Source organism: Guillardia theta, assembly GCF_000315625.1.
Source record: "Guillardia theta CCMP2712 unplaced genomic scaffold GUITHscaffold_111, whole genome shotgun sequence".
NCBI classification, from domain to species: domain Eukaryota; class Cryptophyceae; order Pyrenomonadales; family Geminigeraceae; genus Guillardia; species Guillardia theta.
In genome coordinates, this window is record NW_005434563.1 from 202,135 (window position 1) to 224,622 (window position 22,488).

General features: G+C 52.3%; 6 protein-coding genes across 6 annotated transcripts; 3 read left to right on the plus strand and 3 right to left on the minus strand.

The window, feature by feature from the left end:
• Positions 1–3,625: 3,625 nt before the first annotated feature.
• Positions 3,626–3,904, plus strand: GUITHDRAFT_117490 (hypothetical protein; the record flags this gene model as incomplete). The annotated part of the gene is made up of 1 exon (XM_005823304.1): positions 3,626–3,904. The coding sequence occupies one exon, from the start codon at positions 3,626–3,628 to the stop codon at positions 3,902–3,904; it is 279 nt and encodes a 92-aa protein (XP_005823361.1).
• A 1,522-nt stretch (positions 3,905–5,426) lies between these two features.
• GUITHDRAFT_117491 (hypothetical protein) lies at positions 5,427–5,705 on the plus strand (the record flags this gene model as incomplete). The annotated part of the gene is made up of 1 exon (XM_005823305.1): positions 5,427–5,705. One exon carries the CDS (start codon positions 5,427–5,429, stop codon positions 5,703–5,705), a length of 279 nt encoding a protein of 92 aa, XP_005823362.1.
• Positions 5,706–6,542: 837 nt separating this feature from the next.
• GUITHDRAFT_145836 (hypothetical protein) lies at positions 6,543–11,529 on the minus strand (the record flags this gene model as incomplete). The annotated part of the gene is made up of 26 exons (XM_005823306.1): positions 6,543–6,625; positions 6,768–6,955; positions 7,135–7,229; positions 7,327–7,380; positions 7,572–7,620; positions 7,725–7,797; positions 7,843–7,894; positions 8,048–8,106; positions 8,377–8,422; positions 8,467–8,522; positions 8,565–8,613; positions 8,754–9,014; positions 9,060–9,128; positions 9,288–9,332; positions 9,431–9,718; positions 9,763–9,793; positions 9,902–9,957; positions 10,027–10,109; positions 10,191–10,254; positions 10,304–10,359; positions 10,405–10,465; positions 10,649–10,715; positions 10,767–10,807; positions 10,856–10,921; positions 10,974–11,039; positions 11,095–11,529. 26 exons carry the CDS (start codon positions 11,527–11,529, stop codon positions 6,543–6,545), a joined length of 2,493 nt encoding a protein of 830 aa, XP_005823363.1.
• A 2,231-nt stretch (positions 11,530–13,760) lies between these two features.
• Positions 13,761–15,785, plus strand: GUITHDRAFT_145837 (hypothetical protein; the record flags this gene model as incomplete). Its single annotated transcript, XM_005823307.1, has 11 exons — positions 13,761–13,863; positions 13,985–14,239; positions 14,681–14,756; positions 15,049–15,097; positions 15,150–15,196; positions 15,217–15,269; positions 15,316–15,379; positions 15,421–15,478; positions 15,522–15,611; positions 15,659–15,697; positions 15,741–15,785. The coding sequence occupies 11 exons, from the start codon at positions 13,761–13,763 to the stop codon at positions 15,783–15,785; spliced, it is 879 nt and encodes a 292-aa protein (XP_005823364.1).
• Positions 15,786–17,121: 1,336 nt separating this feature from the next.
• On the minus strand, positions 17,122–18,425 carry GUITHDRAFT_145838 (hypothetical protein; the record flags this gene model as incomplete). The annotated part of the gene is made up of 5 exons (XM_005823308.1): positions 17,122–17,161; positions 17,209–17,507; positions 17,553–17,741; positions 17,786–18,289; positions 18,423–18,425. 5 exons carry the CDS (start codon positions 18,423–18,425, stop codon positions 17,122–17,124), a joined length of 1,035 nt encoding a protein of 344 aa, XP_005823365.1.
• A 1,071-nt stretch (positions 18,426–19,496) lies between these two features.
• On the minus strand, positions 19,497–20,636 carry GUITHDRAFT_155268 (hypothetical protein). Its single transcript, XM_005823309.1, has 6 exons — positions 20,316–20,636; positions 20,160–20,260; positions 19,936–20,100; positions 19,784–19,884; positions 19,705–19,733; positions 19,497–19,595 (listed from the first exon to the last, which is right to left on the minus strand). The coding sequence occupies exons 1-6, from the start codon at positions 20,459–20,461 to the stop codon at positions 19,535–19,537; spliced, it is 603 nt and encodes a 200-aa protein (XP_005823366.1). The 5' UTR covers positions 20,462–20,636; the 3' UTR covers positions 19,497–19,534.
• Between the last annotated feature and the right edge of the window lie 1,852 nt (positions 20,637–22,488).

The window sequence follows — 22,488 nt, forward strand, 5'->3', positions numbered from 1 at the left end:
TCGTCGTCCTCTCACTCTCGCTCCTCCTCCTCCTCCTCCTCCTCCTCCTCCTCCTCCTCCTCCTCCTCCTCCTCCTCCTCCTCCTCCTCCTCCTCACCCTCCTCCTCACCCTCACCCTCCTCCTCACCCTCCCCATGCTCCCCTTCTGCCCTCTTCCTACTCTCCTTCTCCTCCTCTTCCTCTCTCCCCTCCCCCTCAGGCTTCTTCGGCATGAATCTTCCTAACCGCCAATACGCTGACGGCACGGTCCTCCCTGGACAAGATTTTCAGCCCCCGACAGGTCATGTCTTCCTTTATTGCACCCTACTCCTCCCCAGCTTCATTCTCCTCCTCCTCTTCCTTCCCACTCTTCTCCTTGCGACCTCTTCTCTCACCCTCCTCCCGCCCCTCTCTTTCTCCGCTCTGTTCCATATCTCCACCCTCCTTCCCATTCCTGAAAAGCTGAGCAGGAGGCACGAACTATCTTGGTCCTTATGAAGGAGGCCCTTCATGGACTTTCATTGAAGTGAGAGTCTCATCAAGCCCCTCCCTCCGCCTCCATCTCTTCTTTTCTCCTCTTTCCCGCCCGCTTTTCTCCTGCGCTCTTCCTTACCCTCCACCCTTCTCCTGTCCTCTTGACCCCTGCCATTCCCCTGTCCCTCCTTTCAACGACATGCTCTTCTGTCCTCTCCTTCCGTTGATATTCCCCTCCTGTTTCCTGATTTCTTTCCTTGTCTCTCTGCTCCACTCTTCATTTCTCCCCTCCCAACCCCCCCTGTTCTTGAACATCTATTGACTTCTCCTTTCTTACACTTGTTGCTATCATCGCCATCTCCCTCCTCTCCCCTTGTTTCTTCATCCTCACCCTCTCCTCAGGTCACCGTTATCTCTTCCATTGGTAGTGCCGCGCTTCTGTTCGGGACCTGCTTCTTTCTCTCGTGCTGCGGACTCCTGCGAACTTGAGCAGCTGACAAGGAAGGAGGACCGACACAGGGCGAGTTGGAGGAGGCGAAGGAGGATGAGCAGAGGCAGTATGAGGGGATTTTGCGGATTTTGTTTGTCCTTTGTTTGCTTCATGACTATACACAGAATCACTCTCCCTCCCTCCCTCCCTCCCTCCCTCCCTCCCTCCCTCCCTCCTTTTCTCCCTTTTCCACCATTCCCCCCGGTCTCGTCTTCCACGATCTTCTCTCCCTCAAGTGCTGAGCATACTGCACAAAGGCAGCCTGACCTCCTCTCTCCCGTCCTCCATGAACTCCTTCGCCTTTCTCCAGTCAACCAGCGGCAGCATTGGCCTATTTCTCCTCCTCTTCATCTCCTCCTCCTCCTCGTTCACGGCAAACAACGAGTCGCCTCTCCGAACAGGAGCCTGCCAGCCGCCTCCTCTATACAGGTACCTGCAGTTCTCTTCCCCTTTCTTCCCTGCAACCCCCATCCTGTTCGCTGTGCTCCTGAACTTGCAGCTCGTGGCCAACAGCTCCTGCTGCCTCTCCACCTGCCTGCTGGCGGGCGGCGGAAGAAAGACTCGGGCGCCCCCTATCTCTCGATGCAGCACCCAATCGGTGGGAGGAGGAGGGCAAGAAGTGGAGAACAGGGAAGGGAGATGCGGAGCCATTGTTTCCTTCTCCCAACCTGATATTTTGAGCTTGCTGCTCCTCCCCTAGCGATCTCTCCGTCTCAGCAGTCGGTCCCGTGCGTTATAGCCCTTGCTCGTCTTGATCCGAGTCCTCCTTCATTCCTCTAGGCCCTTAGGCTGAGTCAGTCTTGCAGTGGTAGTCGGCCTCCTACCTCCGGTTCCCCCCCCTCCCTTCCTCACCCTCAGGCCTCCTTCAGCAAGGCTCTTGGGGGCTTCTGCCGCCTCCTGTCAAGTCAAGTTGACTCAATGTCGGTTACATCGCAAGGTGTGTCGGTTACTCTGTGATCCGGGCACTCAGTCAGCGCGCGGCGGTCACTGCCGCACTGAGTCAGCCGGGGGCGGCGGCCGCCGCTTGACAGCCGCCGGTCACTCCGCCGGCCGGGCCATTCACAAGCTCTGACTCGGGGACCGGGCTCAAAAATCGGCGGGGCCCGACGGCCGATGGGAGCCTCCGGGAGTCGCTGCGAAACTTACTAGCCTGTGAGCCCGGAGCCTCAGTCCGATCACCGTCACGGACTGCCCGGAATCCGACCCGCCGAAAGACCGCGCGATGCACGGTGCGCCCCCCCGCCCGGAGAGCAAAATGTCATGATGATCATGGTCACTCGAGTCACAAGCCTGAAGGCTCATGATCGGCACCGCGCCGGCGGCAAGGCGGTTCCCGACTCTCTTTCGCGGCTCACTGAGTCAGGACGGGGGCCCCGCCGGCCAAGCCGGGCACGCCCGGCCGCGGGCCACCTGAGGCTTTGCGCCAGCCTCCGCCGTGCGGGGATCCCCACTACTACCGGCAACCCTCGAGTTCGCGGTGGTTTAGGCTCAAGGCTGGTCGAGATAGACTGAGGGTGGTTGGAATGGCGTTCATTCTTCAATACTTAGACATGTACATGTTACCCTGGCTCTCTCTACTCTACACCCTCAGCACGACGACACTCTCTCCGACTCGCTCGGCATCGCGGCCTTGGCTTGCTCTTCTCCGGGGCTCTCGATCCTCGCGGTCGCGGAAGGAGCAGGCGGGCTCAGCTGGATCAGCTCTCCCGTGCCGGGCGCCCACCAGGGACTTGCCTGACTGGATGAGGCGGATGGAGGCCTGCAGGGCGGCGAGCTGCTTGGCGCGGGAGGGGAGGCAGCAGGTACAAGTCATGGCGACGAGGTGAGGGAGAAAGCAAAGATCAAGGAGGAGATGGAAGGATGGGTACAGGGCGGGTACAGGACAAGAGTCGAAGCGAGCCTGAAAGAGAGGGAGGGAGGGAGGAGACAGGAGGCAAGCCAACGGTGGGGGAGGCTCTTTTGCAGTGGGATGGGAGGACGAAGCAGTGGGTGGGAGGGGAGGCGCTGGAGGAGGAACAGGCCGGGGAAGCTTCAAATAGACATGGCCAGGGATGCTGACGGGAGAAGGAGCATGGGATCACTGGGAGGGCTCGGAGATAGAGCCCGAGGCTGACGGATGGAGCATGGGACCACATCGCATGCTCGGAGAGCAAGTCCGACGAGCCGGATCTGGAGGTTCGGAGGCCTCGAGAAGCTTCGATTCTCGTCTCGAAGGCGCTGGTGGTAAGAGGACCTAACCTCAAGATCCATGCACTCCGGGCCGGATCTGAGGACGGGTAGGGTGGTCTACTCCGAGGGGAAGCACCCGGGTACTCCTTAGACAAAAGTACCGGTGGCACGACCGGCCACAGCCTCTTGTCTCCCTGCTCACATACACCACAGGAGATCACGATACCCCCCTGGCCTCCTTTTCCCCGCCACTCATTTATTAAAAGGTCTTGCCTTGTCTGGGTGCTTCATCAAGCTCCGCGCTCCCTCACTGCTTGCCCAGCCCTTGAGCCTCTGTCCTCGCCGTCGCTGCTGCTTGAGACCTTGAAAGCTTCCTCCTCCTTCCTGCTCCTTCCTTCTCCTCCCCCCTCCGTCATGACCTCTCTCTTGTACGCCTCTCCGGACTGGCAAGCTGCCTCTGCCCAGCCCGCCGATCTCTTGCTCATGCCCGGGGGGTCCAGCGCATCTCTGGCTATGGGGACCTGCCGTCATGCTGTCTGCCTCAGCCTCAGCCATCTCGGGCATCTCGGCTTTGTGATGCTGGTGCTGGCAGCAGCGCTGGTGCAGTTTATCCTCTCTGACGACGACTTCAAGGACGGGACGAGCCCGGAGGCGGACCCTCCCAGGCCTGCAGCGGTCGACATGCCGCCGAGCAGCTACTTGAGCGGAGGCTTCGACCGACGGAAGATGCTGCAGCCGAGCTTCGGGCAGACGTTCAAGGCGAAGCGAGTGGGAGCATGTCAGGAGGAGTAGGGGGAGCACGGGTATTTGTAAGCTAGGAAGAAGATGTCTATGTAGAATAAAGCAATGTCACTAAGCAACGCCCGTGCTCGGTCAAGATGACATAGCTTTGTGACTGATCGCAGCGTCTCTACTCAGGTGGCTCTCGTCCTCTGGCCCCCCCACCTGCCAAGGCTCCAGCTCGGACAAGCGGGCTGACTTGTAGTCTCAGAGGCTTGCGGGGCGGCCTCGAGACCGGCTGGGCGGCACCGCCCCCGGCTGCGATATAGCCCTCGGTCATGGACGCGGCCATCGGCTTGCTCCTCGCTCAGCAGACGATCGCTCAGCCCCGAAGTAGGCGGAGGCTCAAGGCTGGTCGAGATAGACTGAGGGTGGTTGGAATGGCGTTCATTCTTCAATACTTAGACATGTACATGTTACCCTGGCTCTCTCTACTCTACACCCTCAGCACGACGACACTCTCTCCGACTCGCTCGGCATCGCGGCCTTGGCTTGCTCTTCTCCGGGGCTCTCGATCCTCGCGGTCGCGGAAGGAGCAGGCGGTCTCAGCTGGATCAGCTCTCCCGTGGCGCCCACCACGGCCCTGCCTGACTGGATGAGGCGGATGGAGGCCTGCAGGGCGGCGAGCTGCTTGGCGCGGGAGGGGAGGCAGCAGGTACAAGTCATGGCGACGAGGTGAGGGAGAAAGCAAAGATCAAGGAGGAGATGGAAGGATGGGTACAGGGCGGGTACAGGACAAGAGTCGAAGGAGCCTGAAAGAGAGGGAGGGAGGGAGGAGACAGGAGGCAAGCCAACGGTGGGGGAGGCTCTTTTGCAGTGGGATGGGAGGACGAAGCAGTGGGTGGGAGGGGAGGCGCTGGAGGAGGAACAGGCCGGGGAAGCTTCAAATAGACATGGCCAGGGATGCTGACGGGAGAAGGAGCATGGGATCACTGGGAGGGCTCGGAGATAGAGCCCGAGGCTGACGGATGGAGCATGGGACCACATCGCATGCTCGGAGAGCAAGTCCGACGAGCCGGATCTGGAGGTTCGGAGGCCTCGAGAAGCTTCGATTCTCGTCTCGAAGGCGCTGGTGGTAAGAGGACCTAACCTCAAGATCCATGCACTCCGGGCCGGATCTGAGGACGGGTAGGGTGGTCTACTCCGAGGGGAAGCACCCGGGTACTCCTGAGACAAAAGTACCGGTGGCACGACCGGCCACAGCCTCTTGTCTCCCTGCTCACATACACCACAGGAGATCACGATACCCCCCTGGCCTCCTTTTCCCCGCCACTCATTTATTAAAAGGTCTTGCCTTGTCTGGGTGCTTCATCAAGCTCCGCGCTCCCTCACTGCTTGCCCAGCCCTTGAGCCTCTGTCCTCGCCGTCGCTGCTGCTTGAGACCTTGAAAGCTTCCTCCTCCTTCCTGCTCCTTCCTTCTCCTCCCCCCTCCGTCATGACCTCTCTCTTGTACGCCTCTCCGGACTGGCAAGCTGCCTCTGCCCAGCCCGCCGATCTCTTGCTCATGCCCGGGGGGTCCAGCGCATCTCTGGCTATGGGGACCTGCCGTCATGCTGTCTGCCTCAGCCTCAGCCATCTCGGGCATCTCGGCTTTGTGATGCTGGTGCTGGCGGCAGCGCTGGTGCAGTTTATCCTCTCTGACGACGACTTCAAGGACGGGACGAGCCCGGAGGCGGACCCTCCCAGGCCTGCAGCGGTCGACATGCCGCCGAGCAGCTACTTGAGCGGAGGCTTCGACCGACGGAGGATGCTGCAGCCGAGCTTCGGGCAGACGTTCAAGGCGAAGCGAGTGGGAGCATGTCAGGAGGAGTAGGGGGAGCACGGGTATTTGTAAGCTAGGAAGAAGATGTCTATGTAGAATAAAGCAAAGTCTATTTGTATTGTTTATCTTTGGCTGTCTTTGAAGATGACTTAGCTTTGTCACTTGTTTTTGTTGTGTTTTTTTTTTTATCTACAATTTGTGTTTGTTGTTTTTTCTTCTTTGCCTCAATTTTTTTCACAATTGGACGTTTTCTTTTTTGATGTTTGATGTTACTACCACATCTGAGAGAAGGAGCAAATGTGCATCATTGGTTATTCAAAAAAGCAGCAGATGTTTGTTGGGTGATCAAGAACTTCTTCATATTGGCTTATTCTAGGGATGTACCTAAACCCGGTTGCCTTTCTTACTCCTCAGTGAATATGTCTTGCAAGCCTCTTTTCATCTATCTGTCGCTGATCGTGTGAGTTAACATCAGTGCCATCATTTCCTCTTAATGTTGTCACTTCGAATCGAACGATTCTCTTGTTTTTACGTTACACATGATACATTAGAAGACCTGACCTTTCCGCTACTTTACATCCTCTTCAATCGTCTTTCATCTCCGCGGGCGTGTAGACGAAGCTATGGAGTGAAGCCAGTGAGAAAGAACATCACAATTGAGACGAAAGGGGCAAAGGCAAATGAGGCACGCGAGTTGGAAAAGCAGAGGAGAGTCAAGAGAGGAGCGACGGAAACAACGAACAAGGTAAACAACCAAGAAGGTGAACAACCAACAAGGTGATGACGTGGAGGGCAACAACAAGGAAGAAGAACAAGGACAGATTGGGAGATGAAGGATAGGGTGGAGACCAAGAGAGAGAAGGAGGAAAGAGGAAAATATGGGAGAAATTACCGGATATTCACTTGGGTAATCTGCTCCTTGCCGTTCTTTACGAAATCATTGCCGTCAGGAGTTCGCAGAGAGTACGCTCCTGCCATGCAACGGCGAGATTACACGAGATCAGAGGGCAGGGCAGGATAGCGGCAAGGAGGATGAGGTGGGTATGGGACAGAGGAGAGGAGAGAACAGGAGAGTGCATTGGAGTGGCAGACGAAAAGACGACAGGGTCGCACCATCAAGGCTTGACTTGGGCACAAGATCGGAAAGCTGGGGAGGCGGGCTCAGTCGTTTTCCCTTGGTGCGGATGCTCGGGATCTTCGAGACTTCTTGAGGCGGCTGGCTGTCACTGACGGAGGAGGGATCGGGAGACAATGCGAGCTTAGTCGACTGCCTGGCGAGCATGGCCGCAGTGACGACAGTCCTGTAGAACGAGATGCAAGCAGAAGAGAAATGAAAGAGGTACAAAACGAGAGCAAGGAGCGGAGGAAGATGAGAAGAAGAGGAGGAGAGGGAGGAAGAGAGAGAGGGAGGAAGAGGAATTGGAGGAGGAGGAGGAGGAAGCGATTAGACATCACAACTTAAAGAGAGAGCATCGCGTACGGGGTCGGCTCGTCAGACTTGCGGATAAGGGGAGTGAGGTCGCAGAAGGCACTTCCAATATGATCGTCGTCGTCGAATCTGTCCCAGTCCCACACCTGGAGGAGGATGAAAAACAAGGAGAGGAAGGGAGGGTGAGAGGGAGGGAGGGAGGAGGCAAAGGGGTGGGGGTTGGGGCAGAGAGGAGAAACTCACTTGAATTTCCATCGGAAGAACTTCAAGGTCAGGAGGAACACAGATGCGAAACATCTGAAGACAAAGCAGGTTACTTCAACCATGCTCAAACTGCATTGCTCTCCCTATCCCCTCGCCTCCTTGTTTTTCCTCGTCCTCCATGTTTGTTCCTCCAGATATCCTCTCTGACCCTCAAGTCCCCTCCCACCCTCCCATCCTCTCTATCCTCCATCTGGCTCCCCTCGTTCGCCTCTATTTTTGCTCACCTGATCGAAGTGAGGATCCAACGAGTTCCTGACCACTCTGCTCTTAAACCTGGCACCTCGTCAACTCGATCCTCCACCTCATCCTCGTTCTCTTCCCTCCTCTTCTCGTTCTCCTCCCCCCTTCCCTGTCCTGCTCCTTCTTCTTTTACTTACTTGTGGGTCTCCCCGATGAGCAGCACGCAGTAGGCATCACAGGTTCCGAGCCCCGCATCCATCTTGGGCAGGACTGGGACAAGTTAAGGGGGAGCAAGAGAGGGGGGGAGAGAGCTACAGGAAGCGCTGTCGAGATAAACCTCCAGGTAGTTGATCGAGAGATCGTAGAGCTGAAGACCAACATCACTTGCAAGAGACGAAACGGGAGGAGAGAGAGAGAACGAAGGAAGGAGGGGTAGGGAAGAGAGGAAGGTGCGGGGCCGAAAGGGAATCAGCAGAGAATGACAATCCACAGAAAAAGAGGTGGAGGAGTCGGGAAGAACCTTGAAGCAGACGGAGATGGTAGACATGACCCCAGCTTGAACTCCAATGACACTCATGCCTGTCAGCAGGTCTGACGGTCAGCGAGGCAGCAAGACGCGGAAGCTTGACCGTCATCGCCGGAGAGAAGAAAATCAGAGTCAAGCACATGCCGTCCAAGGGATTTCTCGGTGCCTTTTGACAATTTGAGAAAAGGCTAAAGAGAAGTAGGGAGAAAAGCGTCGGACGAGGAGAGGAGGAGTCGGAGGAAAGAGAGGGGAGGGACGACGAGCACGAGCACGAGGAGGAGGAGGAGGAGGAGAAGGAAGGATCAGCTTGCTCCAATGCTGACCTTCAAAGTTGAGTCCTACTTTGTCTCCATCCTTCTTTGACGCAACCTGGCAGCCTTGTCAACGTCTATCTCACTTGCTCGTGTCCTGACCAGGTCGTAGGCTCGTGCAGCCTCCTCGGCGGTTTCGAAGAGGTCGACCTCGTCCCCTGCTCGCAGTTACCTTCTCCTCTTCCTCCTCTTCCGCTGACCTTCTTTGTTGAGTCCGCGGCAGATGGTGTAGATACATCCCCTCTGAGCCTGCAGCAGACGAGTCAGGCGGCAGAGAAGAACATGTCAAATCATAGCAGGGGTACAGCATATGACAAGGAGGAAGGAGGGAGGAGGGGGGGGGGGGGATGAGCATAATGAAGGGAAGGTGGTAGCACGGAGGAACGCACGTTAGCCGGGCGATGATAGGCCTGCCACATGCACTCCCCGGTGTCAAGGACGTTCTTTGACACGCCTGCGCTCAAATCACCTTTGCTCTCTCCCTCCCTTCCTCCGACCTTTCCAGTTGAGAATCTCTCCGATGGATACGCAGAGAGTTCCTGTCGGCCTGTCAACCTTGACTGGATGACAAGAAAGACAGAACCGATTGACATGTCGTCCGCATGCTTCGCGTCGACAGTCTTGGAGTGCATGACGCGGATGACGCAGACCTGACGTTCTGTTGAGCTTCAGATGTTCACTCTATCCATCTTTACCTGCCAGACGTTCTTGATCGCTGCACTGAACATACAATTCCACACGGGGTTCCAGCTCTTCTTCATCACCTGCCCTCTTTTGAGTGGATTCGGGCACTTTCTCACCCATGCTCCTCCTCCTCCTCCTCCTCCTCCTCATCATCATCATCATCATCATCATCATCAGCAGCAGCAGCAGCAGCAGCAGCATGTTCTTCTTTCTCCTCCTTCCTCTCTCATCCATCAGACCTCTGTGCGGATAGTCTGGCGGTTCACGTGCATCACGCAGTAGCCCTGCCATCGTTCGCTCACTTCTTGCCGCAGCACGAGACTCTAAAACTTGCCTGCGGCATCCCAGGACATTCGCCTTGTGTCCCCGCGTTCCAGATCACCTTGGGAGGGCTTAAAATGTCGTTGGAGCTGAAAATGACTCCTACCTGCGGCAAGTTTCGTGCGCCTCGGATGGTGACTTCAAGCCTGTACTGGCAGAGGGCGGGAGCGAAGCTCGGGAGGCGCGAAATGCCGATAGACGGAGCCTCCTGTGCCCCCGAGATGAGCGAGCGAGACGAAGGGACGAGCAAGAGGATGAGGTCTTGGAAGATGTTGTAGTGAATCAGCGAGGGAAAGGCGGTGTTCACCTCATTGGTAGTGTCGGCTGGATCTGTGCTGGGGTCGGAATCCTGGTGACTTTAAGTCATCAAAAGAGTCGGTTGCATGCGATCACCTCCGAAAGCTTCTCGAATGGCTTTTGAAACCTACAAGAGCAAGTCAGCTTTTGCATTTCACATCTCTTATGCCCTCCATTGCGCCCTCCAATGTCTTTCCCTTCCTTTCACCCTCCCTCCTCTCTCGTTGCATTTTACTTGTTCATCGACTGTCGCAGGTTGCGGAGACAACACTTCTTCAAGTCCAGCAAAGCCTGTAGTGACAATCAGAACGGGAGACAAGACAAGAAAAGACAAGACAAGAAAAGACAAGATTGAGGTACCTCCACGACGTAGTCGGAACGTTCGCCGCTGTAGTTCCAGCGCAAGTCCAACTCTGTGAGAGTTTTGTTTTCATCCATAGCGTCTGCGAGCGCACAAATCCCTTCATGGTTTGGATCAGTCGCTCACGAAGAGTGGGGGCTGAAGCATGGCAAGAGAGAGCAACCTGTTCCCCGTATGCCGTTCGATCGGAGGTCCATAAGCAGAAGAGTTGTGTTTGATTTCAGAACCTGAAAAAAGTATATTTGAGTTCAACTAGACCGACCGTTCCTCGCTGACCTCCGCCATGCTTGTAGCTCCAACGGACGTGAGCTGGTTGTTTTTCATCCTCAGCTCTACGGACGCCGTTAGACTTTCGCGACCGTATCATGCCCGTTCACCTTGCACTGATACATTCTGCGACAGGCCGATAGCAAGAACTCGCGCCTCCGATGACTTAATCTGCAACTCAAGAATGAATTTGATATTCCTTGACGTTGATCATCCTATGCCTGAGTGTTGGAAAGGTCCAAGACTATCAGAGCTTTGATGTAACTCAACATTTGAGCAATCATGAAGAACCTGTACGGGATGCGTAAATCGAGGATCATTCAGTATTGATGACGCTTACCCTCCGATGCTCACTTCAGGGTTGATGTTCATACGGATACCATGGATATGCTTTCCTTGAGCTGTTTGTAAGGTTGGCAGCCTGGCGAGAAGTAAGAAGCAAGAAGAAAAAACAAGAAGGTCTTGTTCCGACCAACTGTCCTCCGTAGAGCAATGACAAGCATGATTGGGATCCTGTTCAATCATCATGCTAAATAGCACAGATTGCCACATTGCAATTACCTCAAGCCTAAGAAACTCGTCACAAACTTTCCTGATTTTGATGTTGTCTAAGGTATGCGATTTAAACTATAGAAGAGCGTCGTCAGAAAACAATACAGTGAAGACAATCACAGCGTACTGCTCGAATTTCTAGTTTTGGCTTCTTTGGAGGCAAATTGGAGAAGGCTTCAATGACATCGTTGGCCTTTGCAGACTCGTCAATCTTTCGTCTCAAACCTCACGAGCTCTTTTGAGCATACCTCGGGTGAATCTCTCGCACTGCCTAACATAGCAGCGAAGTTGATTAGAAATCTCGCGTATTCGTGTTGCAGTTTTGCAAACAGAGAGGTCTTGGTGGGTTCTTCCGGTTTTGGGCTTCCACTTGAGGAGATGGTTGAGAAACTTGACATCACTGAGTCTACCCCGTTGCTGCCGAACGAGGGATGTTTTCCGTTGTCGTTGTCCGTCACGTCTGAGAGCCTCTTGTGTCGGAGAGGCGCGATCACCTCGTCTTCTTCAAGTTCGTCATCTTGGTTGTTGGTGTCATGAGGTTCTTCCTGGTTGTTGACATGCGTCTCGTTCTCATCGGTGTTGTTCTCATCATGGTTGTTGTCATGCTCATCATGGTTGTTGGCTCTTTCTCCTTCAGCCTCAGCTAGTATCACGGGCGCCGAGGTCGATGCTCCGCAGCCCATTGAAGTTCAAAGTTCGTAAACCTGAAACGATTTCCCCTTACCTTGCATGAAAGTGAGCTTGTGAGGGACAGCCTTATGATTTCATGTAGGTATATGCCTTATGCCCAATCTGCAATCTTGAACCGAGAGACCGATGTCACCTGGAGTAAAATCAGAAACAGAGAGCCATCACAGAGCGTCACGAAGAAATGCATGAATCTGACTGCATCTCATGGAGACAATTACTTGAAACCCCGCAAACATAAAAATCAATCACACTCGTGAGCCGCAGGTTCTGTCGACATTCATGACAAACAATCAAGTTACACTATACATCTTGCGTTTCGTCCTATCTATCTATAAGGATCGATAAATAAGTAGACTAAAGCTAAGTCATTTGCCAGTTGAAGGCTGAATATGTCACATATTGTTTTCGACAACAAGATAAAGTGAAATCCACATACAACACCGCTCTGCCCCCGGTATGATCAAACGCAAACCTTGTTCTATCTCTGCATTCTTTCCCCAGCTGTTTCAGCTCAGCCCCCGGCTCTTGCGTTCCTGTTGTCTCTTTGTCTTTCTGATCTCATAGCGTTCGCTAAATCCATTCTCCTTTCCCTCTTCTCCTCCTCGTCCTCCTCCATCTCTCTTCCGCCGTCTGGTTGCATGGACGTTGATTTCATGAGACCACCCCTACCCACAAGGACCCCAACATATCTCCACCCCTAGTTCAAGAAGTGAATGTGACCCCTACCATCCATGTCCCAACCGACTCAACTACCGTAGTACCCACCCCCTAGTCCAAGTCAAACTTCTAACCCGTATGGAAGTTCTTATTCAGGCCCTAGTATCGTTGTGTATCCCCTATCCCTTCTCCAATTAGCCTACCGGTCCGTATCATTGATCCTTCAAACAACCCCCCAAAATCATCTACCGGTTACCACAACCACTACCAACCGTGAACCCATCGAGGGACTGTAAATTGGTGGGTACAGGGAATGCAAACCACCCCTAGTTAGCGGAATTGTCCAACCCTGGACCCCACCCCCACCTCCTCTCTCAAGGGTGGAATGGAATCTTTTTTGATTCAGTCCAGGAAGCCACCCCCCACCCCTCCATAGATAGTGACTCCACCGCTCGACTGACCCTACCCCCTTTGCCTCACTACAAAATAGTTTTTTTTAATCCTCCCCTCTTTCCTCGCATTTCACCCTTTGGACCACCCGTCCTCTCCTCATCTGCTGACATTGACTAATGTATTTGATAGCACTAGCGGTTGCTTCAGGCGGGGCGACCACCCTACCCCTGAATACCTGGAAAGCATTTGGTACCAGTGGCCCCAGGACCACCCCTCATCAGATCAACTTTACTGTTTTTGCTTTTTTTACTTATCTATGCGGGCCCGGTGAGCCGGAATCCGGCCCTCAGCCAATCTAGGGGGTACCCCACCCCTCTATTGCAGGGCACTACAGTACCTCTCTATTAGAATGAAGAGGGGTAGTGGGGTACTCAAGTTGCCAGCCTTCTCAACTGCCGGGTCATTTTTTTTTAGGCTGCTGGTAGTGAGTCTTTACTCAAAGTTAAAATTAAGTTAAAATTAGTCTGGTTCACGTCCCCTCTGATTCTTCCGGATAGTCCCCCGGGTGGTTTCGACCGGGCCCGGATGATCTGGGCCGTTTGACTTTTTTTTTTCCTTCTGTCACATGCACCGAACACGCCCGATATGTTGACCCTGACAATGTTGACAGTCGTATGAACTCGGAAGAGCGAAAGCAAGGAGACTTGAAAGGGGTCAGGATAAGAGGATAAGAGGATAAGAGAAGGAGAGGAGAGGAGAATGAGATGGAGAGAGAAGAGAGAAGAAGACAAATAGGAAAGGCGGTATTGAAAGTAGTGGTATGAAACATGAAGAGAATGGGATGATCAGGAGAGTTCGCATAGAAATAGTATGAAGAGGTGTTGGGCTGCGTGAGTGGGCGGAGAGAGAGGAATTGAGTAATGGTGTGGAAGTTGGTTAGAACGTAAAGGGTTGACAAGATCTGACTGGATTGTAAGAGGGGAGAAGTAGAACAGAATGTTTAAAGTCGAAACTAATGCGTTCAGCAGATGAATGAGGACGACGACCGGGAGAATCATAAGCACTGAGGGATGTGTGTGTTGCTTGAGTCATGCTGGGCGGGATAATTTACACGACGGGATGGGAAAGGATTCACTGGGCAGTGCTGGCTGCTTGAGGTGAGGGCAGAAGTCACATGGCAAACGATGGGGAGGGTTTGGCGCGAGGCATTAACCTCCTCTCAAAGATCACGTCCATGCGAGAAGCAGTGCACTACATCAACGTTTGCCATCCCCAAGGTAGGATGACGACAATCCAACATGACACAGCGCCCGGCTTATGCTGTCGTATCCTTTCATCATAATGCCGCTCGCTAGCGTTTACTTCATTCCATGTTGCAATCTGACTGACAGCCTTTAGGTCTTATCAAAGACCAGACTCGCGCCTTCCCCCTTCATCCCCTGCAAAGCCCTCCCAACCTGCCTCAGCAGCCGTTCCGGTCTCCCAAACCGCGAATACCTCCTCTGCAGCTCCGGGCCAATGGCGCTTCCAAGGTGTCAAAGAGTCTGACGTCGAGAGAGCGAGTGCAGGAGGAAGAGGCGGAGGAATGGTTTTCCAACATGCGCGGGATTTCCTTGCCTCTGTCCTCTAGCAGGTTTTTTTCCTCCACACCAGGTTTGTGATCTCATCAGTAGGAGAACTTTGAAACGAGTTGCAGAGCTCTCGCCTTGCAGCTCCCCGACTGACAGCGAGTGCATCACGCCCAACGGCAAGAACAGCTTGAAGTGCGACGTCAACTTCCTAGACTTCAACGATCTCAGGCATTCCAACAGCTCTGCAGCCATACAGGCGCGTGGCCAGCCGTGACGTGTGAAAGTTATGTTCCACCGGACTGACACGTTTGATGCTGCACAGTTGAGTCACTGTCTGAACCAGAACTTCAGCAACGATATGATTTCACCCTGGGTATGCTTGCTACGAGTCTCTTGATGCTTATTTTGATATGGTTGCTGCAAGAAACATCACAATGCACATGATGCCACTTCATTCAAGCGTCGAAATCGCAGGCTCGGCTAATTTTTCATCTTCTTGCCTTGCTGCTCATACCAGCAGCAGCTTCTTTCCTTCACTATCTCCCAGCAGAATTCCTCAAACGCAAAGGTCGGGAAGTGAAGGTCGGAACTGAGCTGAGGTCTGACCAACGGTTGTGTCTTTATCTACCACGGCAGAACGTCAAAGCTGGCAGATCGCTCTCTGGCAGGCCAAGAAGTCAAAGAGAAGTAAAGCGGATGCTGACCTCATCTCTGTCTCTGAGATCATTCGCTGTCAAGATTCCTAGGCGACGGGGCCGTGCAAGAGCAGCAGCAGCAGCAGCAGCAGCAGCAGCAGCAGCAGCAGCAGCAGCAGCAGCAGCAGCAGCAGCAGCAGCAGCAGCAGCAGCAGCAGCAGCGAGTCGGTTTCAGTCTTGGCAGCTTGAGGCACAGGCAAAGCCTCAGGCACAACCATACCGCTGAGGGTCAAGCGACGTCAAAGGTGCCTGGCTAGTCCCGTAACGGATCTAGAGGTCTGACACCCGTCGCTTCAGACGCTCATCCGTGAAGACCTCGAGCTCGAGTGTTTGTCTGCGGTCACGTGAGTCGTATGATCTCAAGGGGGATGAAGTTTCTGCAGGACTGCGGGTACAGACATGCGATCCTAGTCGAGGGTGACGCGAGCGAGGCTTGTCGACGAGTCCTGACGATCCATTGCAGCCGATGGAAAAGTCTCGGCATTTGGCGACAACAGCATGGGGATCCTCCCGATGCCTGAGCTGACGTGCGAAGTGACTCTGAGCTGCCGGCAATGACGGTCAGCAGATTCTACGAGCAACCTGTTGACATCTCCCATTACTTTCCTGCTGCTGCTGAGCTTCAGGTCCTTCGCCTTCCTCCTCCTCTTGTCTCATCCTCTCCTTCAGATCCGTCAAGTTGCATGCGGCGGATTTCACACGCTGATGCTGAGCGAGGACGGGAGGATCTTTGTGTTTGGCAGCAACTGCTTTGGTCAGGTGCTCGCTCTCCTCGCCCTCCTCGCCCTCCCTGACTACCTGCCCAGCTGGGTCTCGGGCTGCATGCAGGGAGCACAGTCTCACAGGTTTCCGTGTCGCTTGACAGGCTCGAGCTGACGCCCAGCTCAGCCAGCTCAAGTTGCTCTCTCCTCAGAGCTTCAGAGATACGAGTGATAACCCTCCTCCTCCTCCTTCTCATTGCTGACCGTTAAAAGCTTTCGAAGAATCGCTTGCGGACAATGGCATAGCCTCGCCGTGACTTCCGATGGCGACTTGTTCTCATGGGGTAGTGAAGGAGCAAGAGGAGGGAGGGTGGTATGGAATAGAGAAGATGGGATGGGCAGGGGCGTAGCTGAGAAAAACGAGCAACATCAAGTGTCTGATCTACGTCCAGGGAACAACGAAGATGGACAGCTAGGCGTTGGTTTTCGCTCACACCTTTTGAGGTGAGTTGTAGTAGCAGTGAAGGGAGCAGGAGTAGGGGAATGATCTCGAGGAGGAGGTGGGGCGCGTTGAAGAGACAAACTGGCGCGTGGAAGGTATGGGAGCAGACAGCAGAGGGGAGTTGAAGGCTGTTGTAGTGGCGGAGGTCAGTGCGGAGTGCTTAATCAGACTGCAGCGAAACCCCTCAACGTGTTTCGTTGCCTGCAGATGAGAAATGTCTGGATGCTCGGGGAGGCTTGAAGCACACTGTGAGCTGCAAGTCATGCTCTCTTCTTCTCCTCTCACTTCTCTTTTTCCTCTCTCTCGTGACCGCCATCATGTTCCTGCTTTCCCTGTCTTCTTCTCTTCCTCTTCTTACTGAATTCTCTCCTTCTCATCTCAGATTTGTCTCACGATGTGCGGGCCTCCATTGGCTGCTGCTTCGCAACGATGGTTTGCAAGGAAGTCAGTGTTTGCATGCGGGGAAGGGAAGTACGGTCAGCTCGGGTTGGGGGGCAACACCAGCTCGACGTTTCCTCAGCGGCTCCGAACGCTCAAGGGGCTGCAAGTGACAAGGTTGACGTGTATGACGCCTCACCCCGTTCTGCCTGCCTCCTTCTTCCCCCCCCTTCCCCCGCCTCACCTCGGTCCTGCCTCACAAGCTGCAGGATCGAGTGTGGGCCCATGCACTCCATCGCTGTGGTCAGCATCGCCGACCTATCGGGTCAAGACGCGTCGCAGGAAGCAGAAGGAGGAGGAGAGGCTTCAAGTTGACGCATACTCTCTAGGCTTACGTGTGGGGCATGCGGGTGGATCGTGCGGTCCTTCCTTTCAACCCGGTAGCTGCTTGCAGTCTCTCTGGTGGTTTTGATTTGTCGAGCAGGAGCGAATCTATCTCCAACCAACGCCTGTTGACTATTGCATACTCAACACTATCAGCAAGTTTCCGGTCAGCTCTCCTCTTTCGCACTCCTAGGGTTCCCTCTTCGGCCAAGTCACTCTCTACTCGATGACTTGTGTCATCAGGTTCGGTTCTGAGCAGCAGCATGTGAACTAGTTCATTGTACACGAACATGAACGCCTCTGCTTATGCCTGCGCTGCTTCTGCTTCACCCAAGAATTCCTCCCTGAACAATCCTCAAACCTTCATGTCACAATAGATCAAAACTCTCACCTTTCTACATCCGTCATGTCACAATTGAAAACTTTTTCGATCCATCGCACAATACGTTGACGAGTAATCTCCTTCTCCGCCCGGAGACCAGGAATGTAGTAAGATTGGTTCATGCCGTCTTCGTCTTTCTCCGACTTCTTCTCCAGGTACATCATGTTGCACAGCTGCTTCAAAACAGTGTTGGAATCTCCATGGATGGGGTGCGCCTGTTCATTCCGAAAGCCAAGGCTCTGCATCGCCTCCAGCAATGCTGACTCCTTCGCCTTGTACTTCTCCATGGCAACGATCCCAAGCACGCTCTGAGCACACCATCAGCGCCATCAACTCTCCTCGAAATCAACGACCATGGTCAGCCCTAAGGACGGGCCAAGGGAGCTCGAGGCGAGTCCAACCAACTCGGCCCTGGTCCACATGGCGTTGTCGTGATAGACATCTCCTCCGTTTTCGTTGTTTTCTTGTTGGTCGTCAACTGCTTCTGCAGGGACTTTCAAGGCATTTACTAGAAAGTAATGCTTGACTGAGTTCTGAGAAACCTAAGGGAAGCGTGAGAAGAGTCCAACTCAGAGAAGCTGCTGACCTGGCTACTTTGCGTTTTCTTCACATCAGAGTAAAGTTCAGATTTTGATCCTTCTTTGAGTTCGAAGCCGAACACAGACTTTAGTTTGATCTTGACAGTCTTGAGAACCTCGTCGGCAGCCCGCGCTCCACGATCCCCTAGTTTTGATTTCAAAACTTTCAGAATCTTGTCACGAGGAACGGCAAGTTTCTGCGTATCTCTGCAATGCAGGTCATGAACACGAGAGCGAGAAAGAATGACGCGCCTCAGAAGCAGAAGTTGAATGATCTTGTTGACACAGGGACGAAGCTCGGAACTCCCGAACGAAGGACGTGAAGCTTTTTGCGAATATGCTTGCGACGCTGCCTCATCCGATCCTTCAGATTCATCATCGGAGTTTGAAGGTTTCGCCTTTCGCTTCTTTCCTGTACTTATTTTAGCACGAAGTTCTATCACCATGAGCCGCCGTCTAACCGTTCTGACTGCTAGAAGTGCCTTGTGTGCTGGATCGAGCCATAGTGGAGCCTGCTGACAAGAAGCGAAGGTGAGAATGGACGGGGCGCAGCCTCTGTTTCAGCCTCATCGTCATCTTTGAGTCTCTTCTTCGTCTCTATGCATCACCTTTATCTTCCACCATTCTCAGCCGTAGGAAACTTACCATTCTAGCTTTTAGAATTTAGTTTGGCTGTCTACCTCGCTCAAGTTGATTATCAAGCTCCTTGCATCCTATTACTTATCTTGCATGTTTGTCTGGCATTTACGTAAACCTTAAACTCTACCGCCCCCTCTCCTTTCGCATCTCTAACATCCTCCCTCTTCGTTTCTCCTTTCCTCCATCACCCGCCTTGGTCGCTTCTTCCCTTCCCTTCCACTTCCCAGCATTGCGCGGGAAATAAGCAAAGTGTGGTACCAGTTGTAGACTGCAACGAGTGGGTGGTTCAATAGAAGTACCTGGGAAATTAAAGGGGTAGGGTGGTGGTCTCGGGGCACTTTCAAAAATAAGCCGCCTGGTATGGGAGGGGATGAGGGCAATGGGTACAAGACTGAAATAGACGAGAGAGCAGGTTGAGCAGGGAGGAGCTGCAAGAAGGAGTCCGTCATACAAGGTCGAGGGAATTAATCGACAGGAAGCAGAAGAATACGACGAATCTTGCGCAGTTGGTGTTGAAACCGAGGAATGTTCCAAACGATTACTAAGGTCAGAACATTGTATGTTTCGTATACATGTGCATTTCATAGCTCCTATATACCTGTTCTTGAACTAAATACTGATGTTCTGTAGTTGTGGGCAAACCTGGGAACGCTAAATGGAATTAGCGATCCAAGAAAAATCAACTGGTTGGAACCTTCGAGAGGAAATGCTCAATACCCAAAGTCAGGGGAAAACGATACTATTGAAACTTGGGCTGAAAAATATAATGTAATTAGTTGCATTCTTGCACACGTGGTGCCAACATTAAGGTGTGATTGAAAAAATGCCAGGCGTTGGGTTTAACACCAAATTCTCACTGCACAATGATTGACTGCGGCGGACAAGCTGTAAGGCTTGCATTGAAGTGCAAACGTGATTTGACCACCACTTGCCATGCAGGGCGATATCTATGGTAGTGGCTTCTCAGGAATCTGACCTAGGTCTCAAATAGGAGTTTCTATTTCTATCAACGCGTAATGCGCAACACGTTGTACACGTTATGAGATCTTTGTACAAGATGTTGGAAATTTCAATCCAGCAGCTTTTTGTGTATCTTTAATGAAAGGATCCGCGTGACGTCATAGACTTCGAGACTTTCTCTCTGTACTTCGCAAAAATCTGATCCAAGCAAGGTTTGATCTGCAAAGTGGCTAGTCAGAAATTGTGTTAGGCAGTGACTTCGCCAAGAGGTGAACAAAGGAGGCAAGGTGATCGGCAGACATCGAGTTCAATGATATGATATGAGCACCTATGTTGTGCAGTGAGCTTCTCCACTTCCTGCCATAATGTTGTAAGAACTTCGATGGTATGACAAGAGGGTAGTCTACATGTTTTAAACGCGCCAAATCTTCTTGATTCACTTCGTCAATCACCACTTCAGTGCATCCGAAATCAATTGATTCCACGTCCAAATTGAACATGATATTGTCTGTTGTTATCATCTCAGGGATTTTTACATCAAACTTTGCGGACAAAGCACCTCCCGGTACTTTCGAAGTATGCAACATTTGGAAGGACTGTTCCTTGAGCAGCGATAAAGGGAGTGGAAAAAGCTCCTCGTTCAAGCTGTTCTCTTCGAGTCTTTTGAGAGCCTGTGACCTTTCCACTTCTAGTGATGCCATTGTGGATTGCAGCGAGTTGGTTTCTACAGAAGCAACATGTGTCATCCAAAAGTTGAAAGAATGAACAAACACATTTGAATACCTCGACTCAAAGCTAGAAGTAATTCATTTTGGATCGAACTTTCAGTCTGAGTTAGAGTCATCGACGCGATAGACCGAGAAGACGCGATGGAAAGAGACGAGCTGATAAAAGCAAATCAGTGCTACAGCCACAGAGCAACAAGATTTCGTTTCTCACAGGCCAGATATGCCCAAGCCAAGGGGGCGAGAGAGAAATTTCTTGCATATCACAAGATTCGTTTGGAAGGGTTGAGAAAACTCAATTTGCAATGCCAGAACCAACGCGTAAATACAGTTCTCCGCCTTAAAGTTTCGGTACACCATCTGTACGTCGACAAGGAGACGAGAGTAGTGATGCTCAGAGAGTCTGACGAGGAGACAGCTTCATCCGGCAAGTATGACTTGCAGAGAACGATGGCAAGCTGCTTGCTGCGATTGATAAATCTTCCTCCTCTGCTCCCCTCGCAACTACTCCACCTCCTGCATGACGCCCGCTCCGGACCAAACTAAGCTTTGTGTCAGAGAAAGGGACAAGATTGTGCGGTCAAGGTTAGTGATTTTACAATTATGTCAATAGCAAATCTGCGTGAGCACCGTACCCTCGCTTTCAGACTTGCCACCCTCTATGCTCTTTTTGTTACCACCCCATCTTGATCATCCACCCCCCTGCATCATTGTCATATTCCCCTGCACCCCCCACTTTGGGCAATGCAAGGTCTTGTTTTCAACACTACTTGCCTGTAAATTCAAAATCAAAGAAGATAAAGGGAAAAGTAGACATTATCTTTGAAATTCAGGGGTTGATTTGGAGTTCAACCTAATGACACATAAGCCCTCATCCCAGACTCTAGGGCTAGGAGGGAGGGGTGGGTAGTCCGTACTACCTGGTGATTTACTTTATTTACGCTGTAGAAAGAAGGGTAGGGGTTGAAAATGGATTGTACTCTGTATGGGCTTGCATGGGGTACTGAGTTGTGACCGATAGGTGCTTCTGCGAACGAAAGAAAACTATTGTGTACTAAAATAGAAAAATACGACAATAGTACGAGGCATCATTGAAAATTAGTACTGAAAATATATTAAGCAAAGTTCTCTCATAAAATCGAGCGGAGGAGGCTTGTTGAGCAGCTCCTAAAGGACAGGTAAAGTGCGACATGGTAGTTGAAATGCAGGAGGCAAAAAGCCATACAGAGGAAGAGAAGGAGGAAGGGGTGGAGGATATGGCGCCACGTATTCTTGGTAGCAAGAGGATTTGAGCTGTACTTGTCCAATACCATTGATCGCAGTAGACCTGCACGAGTCACAACCATCTTGGCGCAAAATTGTTGACTACAGGCAAATTGTTGTTGGCAAGAGTGCGTTGGGCGGGGTTTCATGTCAAAACCACGAGATAGTTTTACGAAAACAAAAAGCATCAATACCAAGGAATTTGTATTTGATATGGGCTTAGTGTCGCGTCAATGTTTCCTTAGCTTGGTGGAGATGTTGGCCAGCCAGTATGAGCTTAGTTATGTGGGTATTGTGTGTGCGTCTCGAGCCGATCATGTAATTTTTGGGATGTTCACTATTTGTGTTTTCATTTTGAATTGCCTTGAAGCCTCCAAGTGCCCGTATAACTCAGTGCCGTGATTGCAGTCTAAGTCAAGATGCTGCCATCGTGGAAATGCAGTTCTGTTGTGCTGCTTATCTTTTGCGGGCAATCTTGGCTGCATCCTTCTCAGGCGTGGGTGGGAAATGTCGGGGTCCAGGTGCGGCATTCTTCTCTTTTCCCTCTGAGACCGACAAGCGCGATGGACAAGGTAAACAGTGCTGTTTGATCGTGAGAATCTCTGCTGTTGTTGCTTGGTCACGCACATACAGTTATCTCTGTTCTGATTTTTGTTTTTGACTGTAACTTAATCCTCTCTTGCTTGTCATTTACACGTCTTATGTCATGACCCGCCTGGTTTGAACCAGGTTGCCCGGAGCAGAGGAATAGTGATGACAGCCACCAAGCCAACGTCCAAGCTATCTCCGGAGTTTGTTGATGCCAAACTTGAGGATGGTCCAGATCCGATGCTGGTTGTTCAGGTCCACAGGCAATGTAAAGGTGGCAGAGGTGTTTAACTTTAAGCAGGAAGACATGAAGCTTCTAAAAAAGAAGATCCGAGGGGTGATCGAGCGGAACCTTGGTTCTGGTGAAGATGCGTGAGTACATGCGCAATGAAATGATGTCATCTTGATTTTGTTTCAAGACACCCAGCGCTCAAGTCATCCTCAAAAGAGTTTTTTGAGCGTCCTGAAAAGACTTGGAGACCGATGGTCGCTCTTCTTCTGTATGTTTATGATGTTTCTAGTAACAAGTTGCTGGG

Bases quoted from the DNA above. Each gene is read 5' to 3' on its own strand.
- GUITHDRAFT_155268 (XM_005823309.1), bottom strand. From the start codon at position 20,461: ATGGTGTACCGAAACTTTAAGGCGGAGAACTGTATTTACGCGTTGGTT. The intron at 19,885-19,935 runs GTGCTTTGTCCG...TGATAACAACAG, and splicing joins TACTTCGAAAGTACCGGGAG to ACAATATCATGTTCAATTTG. The intron at 19,596-19,704 runs GTGCTCATATCA...GCCACTTTGCAG, and splicing joins AAGCTCACTGCACAACATAG to ATCAAACCTTGCTTGGATCA.